The 6,000-nt window shown below is 36.5% G+C and overlaps 1 protein-coding gene across 1 annotated transcript in view; it reads right to left on the minus strand.

Annotated features, from left to right (window-relative positions):
* Positions 1-4,241, minus strand: part of PDE6C (phosphodiesterase 6C) — a 28,911-nt gene extending 24,670 nt beyond the window's left edge. Inside the window, exon 1 of the mRNA XM_008502008.2 lies at positions 3,571-4,241. Coding sequence (XP_008500230.1) covers positions 3,571-4,050 — 480 coding nt within the window. The 5' untranslated portion in view covers positions 4,051-4,241. The remainder of the gene's footprint in view (positions 1-3,570) is intronic.
* Between the last annotated feature and the right edge of the window lie 1,759 nt (positions 4,242-6,000).

Below are 6,000 nucleotides of genomic sequence, written 5' to 3' on the forward strand. Positions count from 1 at the left end.
AAGGGATGGAGTGTCTCTTCTTCCTCATTTTGCAGGTTTTGCCAGCCTGGAGAACCAGCAGAACCAGCACCTTCCCATGAATCTGAAACTCCTGTCATCACAGACAGGCTTGGAATTAAAGTCTCTCCTACCCTTGCATTAAAGACAAGTAGAGCTCCAAGAAAAAAAAAAAAGAAAAAAAGAAAAAAAGAAAAAAAGAAAAAAAGAAAAAAAAAACTGGCTCAGTTTACAAAGGTAAGATGCAAGTGCTTGCAACTTGAGGATGTAATTGATAATTGTTATTTTGTATCTTGTGTTTCCAGTGGTTAAATTACATGACACAACAGTCACTTCTTTGGCTGCTTCATCTGAGTTGGTAGCACCAGAATCTCTCCACACACTCTTGTTTCTTCACTTCCCTGGAGGTTGTGGATTCCAATTCATGACCTCTAAAAATGAGGTCCTGTTTTTTCAGTTTCAGAACATTTGAGTTCCTTTATGGATCTAATCCAAAAGCCTTCACTTCTTTTGAAGAATTTTTTACACTGTTTATATTATTTCATACTCTACTATAACCAGGAATATTATTTCTTGAATTTCCAATCCTCATTAAAACCTTTATCTTCCAATATCTCTGAGTGAAAAGGACTAATGCAATAATTTAAATACATGATGGAATAAAGCAAATATATATAGTCTTTATTATTGATTCTTACAGGCTCAGGGTGTGAGATTTTGGTTCCCCAGAAGACTTTGTTCCTTGGTTAACTCTTTTGCAGTTCTTAGTTTCATTTCAAAATAATGCCTCAGTAAAAGATGTAAGGTACTTGTACTCTTCTTTATCATGTTACCCACCTTATCAGTTAACATTTGAATACTAATGGACATATCAAATACTATGCTATCTATTATTTTACTTTGTAATGTTTCATTCATATGCTTTGCCAGACCTGGGAATAATGGGAGGCAAGGTATTAAGGTAGTGGTCCTGCCTGGCCAGCTATTTCTCACTGCTTTAAAATCCTGGATTAAACACTATTAGCTCTTGCAGTCAACAGGTCCATAATCTTGCTGGGGGGAGAATGTTCTGCCTACTAAGTTAATTACGGAAGATCTGTATCTTTTCCTTTGCTTTTCTTTTCTGAAGCATTAGTCAGGATGAGGAGCTTCTGCACGTTTACTGGTACCTTTCCAGGTTGCAGAAGGAGATAATTCCTGAAGAACATGCTACCAGGCATTTAAAATGGAGTCTTAATTTTTTTTTCAGTGATTTATTCATGTTGTAATCTTTCATTACATTCACTCTTGTTAAATCGGGGTGGTGACTGAAGCATTAAAATGTCTCACTGTGGGTTTGTCAATGCTGTCTTGTGCTTAAGACTTAAAAAAAACACTGCTAGTTTGGATATGGATTATGTCAACAATAGACAGTGGTTAAACATGACATCTTTAAAGTACTGTAGCCATCTAGAATTATTCATTGTGCATTTTGTATTTTGATTAGGCAGTGGGAGCTAAACTCCTCCCTGAGAGAGCTCTGCTTGTCATTTTTTGCACTGCATTTGGGTAGCAAAAAAATCTAGTTTGATTGAAGTGCATGCAGAGTGATCTGAAAAATAATTATCCTTTCAGAAATATGATAAAAGCTTCAGTGGCAGCCAATTTCTGCTGCCATAGAGTAAGTATATTCCTTAAAAGTTGATGACTAAAACTGCAGATTTGTGTTCCTTCAGGAGATAAACATTCTGGTGACATTTATCGAAGATTTGCTATGTAGGGAGCGTGGATTTAGTCATTTGATTTTTTTTACAAATAGAGTGGGAATGGTGAAAATTTTGAGATATACAGTGTTGTTTTTAAATAACAAATCTTGGTCCCAGAGAAGTCTTTGGGTGTTTTGCAATTAATTTATAAAATGTCAGCGTTTTGATGACACTTAGTTGCCAAATGTGAACTAATGGCACCATAGTTTAAGTGCATTTTTAAGTGTGGGTCTAATGGCATGGTGATGCTGAGAGAATAAATGGGTTCCTAAGTAAAGGCTACCTTAGAATGACTGAATAATAGCTGAATAGATACTTAACCAACATTAATTGATTTATGTGTCCAAATGTACACCTTGCAGGATTAGATGGACAGAACCATTCTCATATTTAATTATACTCAAACTACATTTGTGACAAAATTTCCAAAAAATCCTACTGCAAACACATAAATATTTGGGCAGCACTGCTCTGGGGCATCTCTCACATAACAGTATTAAGGAGCAGTACAGTGTCTGATAGAACCTGCATCTTTCATGATCCTCCTGATCTTTTCTCATGTAATCAGCCTAATGAATTTAGAAGGATTATCCTCCAATCTCCCCATGTGGTGGTAAAAGGCAGTAAGTCAGATGCTTCTTGTCAGAACAACAGCCATTGAAGAAAGCATCTGAGTGGTCAGTTAAAAATCAACGCATTTGTTTTCTCAAATCAGTATTTTTATTACATCTGACGTAGTTTGATATATATTGAAACATTCTTTTCACATACATATAGATTTTTATTTGTTTCTGAGATTTAAAAGTAGCCCTTTATTTCTTTATTCCTGTCAACTTTTACCTTTATAAAATACACCACTTCTTGTTTATCCCTTGGAAAACAGATGATAGCATTGTGTAAAGATTTTTATTCTTTACAGTGAGTTTAGGAAACTGTGGTGGCTTCCTACTTTGAAATGGCCCAGAATTTTAAACTGACTGGATAGAAAATACTGAGGAGTATGGAGACTATCATCGTGTATCATTATCTTAGAATCATTTGAATGTGCTGAGCTTTTCCACAGAAGACTAGAAAGTGGTAAAGATGTCTCCGTTTGGTAATATAAGGTTAACTATTTTTAAAGAGTTCTACAACACTCAAAGCACATTTATGTTTGCCATGTATTTCAGAGCATCTTCTAGAGTAGCTCTTATTCATGCATATTTATTTTCTGTTAGGTGCTCCATCATTTTAATGAACTTTTGTAATAACCATAACTAAAGAAGATAAATCTCAAACTAGCTCTGACTCATTAATCTTCTATAGATGGTTCTGAAAAAAGCCTCAGATCTGGACATACTCAAAATTTGGAGCCATTTTAAATTCAAAGACAGACTTGAAGCTGAACATATATGTTGAAATAATTTTCATGGCTTCATTCACTTGCTTAGAAGGAACCATCCTCATTAAAAAAGCTGCAAATTAATTATATTCAGAGGTGCATTTATGACAGCACAGAATGATATGGTACAACACTTGCAAGACCTTACAGAAAAACAGGAGTGCCTGGTTCAATAGAAACACAAGTACTAATCTAATATTGATCTAATATTCTCCTCCGTTATTACAGTAAAATATATTGCAGCTGTTGGGCAAGGATACTGGAAGTACCTCACTAGGCTACCTGATGTAGTTCTATAGATTTTAAACAAACCGCTGGTGCTTTTCTCATGCTTTTGCTCTGGATTTCTGCCTCTGGAGTAGTTTTGAAGAATTATTCTGTACCACAACCTCTGTGCACAATGCTAAGGAGGCAGATAAACAGAAACCCATTCCCCAAGTCACATACCTTTTTCACATCAGGTATATTAAAAAACTTCTTGGTATGAGCAGTCCATCCCGCTATCCCGATGTCCAGAGGAAAAACAGTCTCGTTGTCTGGATTGACCAAATTGTCCTCTAACTTGGAAGTTGGAGTGACATCGAGAAGCCTGGTGGCTACCTCTGGGATACCATTTCGGGAACGACAAACAAACATACTACATCGATCAGCTGCCAGCAGCTGTGCCATCCTCTGCAGGGCCTTGTGCACCATCTTTTCTTGGTTGCTGCTTTCATCCTGAAGTTCTGTTATCAGCTCAAAAAGTATGTCACATTCCTCCAGGCGAGACATGTCCTTGAAGCTGACTCCCTCCTTCACATCTCCAGGGTTCACATTAAAGATACTTCCCAGCACTTCTGCCCTCATTTTTCGGTCGAAATACTCCTTAGCAAATTGAGGGTTATTCTCCAAGTATTTTTCAACGGCATCCTTATTTACCTCACCCATTTTTTCTGGATTGTTCTTAGGATTCCTTTTAGAACTGCATCACCATCAAAGCAGGAGTGGTAGCAAGAAGTCCTAACTTGTTACTAGTGAGAAAATTGTACTTTGTACATGTTGTGTAGCTCACAGGCATAGTACATTCACCTTCCCCTGTGGCTTCCAAGCCTTCTGAAATTCTTGAGATATGACAGAAGGCACTGGCTTAGCATCTTCTTAGTGTGAGAACTTGGAGACTGCTAATTAAAGAGATGTCAGGACACTAAATCCCTGAGCATTCTTAGCTCGTCAATCCTAGGAGAATCATTTCAGCATTTTAAAGTAACTCATTAATTCTTAGACATTATAAAATTGTCTGATATGTAGATATTTATACCTTTATGTTATCTCCTTCATTCTCTGCATATATATTGTACTATACACACATAAGTTGCCATTGAAACTTAGTATGAGGAATCCCACTTAGATACTTAGTCCACATTATACATGTGCACAGATTTAACCATGTATATTTGTGAGAGGTACTTAAGGGGAGGAAAACACTGTTATAGAGAAGATTTTAAAACTGAAAACCTTATTTTTTCCTCAAAATAGTCAGGGGATGATTGAAAATGAATTATTAAAAACAATAATTATGAAGATTCACATGAATAAAACAGGTGAAATTCTAAAGACCTTAGTTAATCTCAGCTAGCTCAAGTAATTTACACAAGTGAAAAGAAAATAATTAAAATTTGACTCAGAATAGACAGGTATGACTTTATATATAATCTTTTTTAAAGTAAGTAGGTTAAAGTAAAGTAAGTAGGCTAAAGGAAAGCATAAAATCATAAAATGGTTGAATCCAAATTGAATTTAGAAGACTGTAAAATTTTCACTCTGTATGCATAATTAACTAGACAGGGCCCTGCAATCATTGTAGTTTCTTCTGTTCCTTCTTCAGAAAAAGTGGAAGATCTCTGTTCTCTTAAGCAGCAGCAAAATGGTGATAGTGGGTAAAGTGGGAATCTTGAGTCTGGTTGTAGCTTTAGAATGTGTTTTATGTTTCCTACCACTGGAAGTTCAGCATTACACACATGAATGGAAAAGAGATTATGAAAATTGTGTGGAATTTTAGGAGCAAACACCCAAGGGCTACATGAGTGAGAAAGCTGAGTTTAAATTGAGTGTCAACTATGGCAGCAGATTATCTGTGTTCATTGAAACACAGCTGAATTTCAGCAGAGTAGGGTGGCTGCAGTACAATGAATCTTATTTGTGGCATCCACATTGATCAGAGAACAGAAAGAGATTCTTGGAATCAGGAAGATAATCCATATACCCTTTGGAAATTCTTAATTTGAAAAGAATAACTCTCCAAGTTCAACTTTATTTGTTTGCCACATGCCACAATGTATCAGCATCCATTTTTATCAACAGAGCTAAAAGCATCAAGATGGGCAACAGACACTGATCCTCTCATGCACAAAGAACAGGTCAGTGATTGGTCTGTAATGGCAGCTAATTCAGTACATTTGTTTTCCCTTTGACTGTGATACAAAACACTGTGTAAGACACTACTTTTTGTGAGATTGCAGTTGTCATGATGGTTTCAAAGCCCATTTGAAAATCATCACAGCATGGACACGTTCTGGCCTGCTTCCTTTCTCTGGCTGGGTTCCTTCCCCTGAGCAGCCTGGAGAGCAGCACAGGAGCCTCACTGGGGGGTGAGGTCTCTGGGATCTTCTTTACAGGAGCAAACTGTGATAACAACTGTGGCAGAACTGTGAAGCTGCAGCACAGCAAGATGCTCTTATCACTGTGTGCATCTCTGGTTCACACAAAACCAGCAAGAACTGCACATATATCACAGTGAATAGTGTTTTTCCATAATTTGATAAATAGCTATAAAAGCAATGGAGAAAATTGAAAATAATTTTTATGTACTTAGACATAGAGTGAAATTATTTCTCTACA

The sequence above is a fragment of the Calypte anna genome, chromosome 6 (assembly GCF_003957555.1).
Source record: "Calypte anna isolate BGI_N300 chromosome 6, bCalAnn1_v1.p, whole genome shotgun sequence".
Taxonomy (NCBI): Eukaryota; Metazoa; Chordata; class Aves; order Apodiformes; family Trochilidae; genus Calypte; species Calypte anna.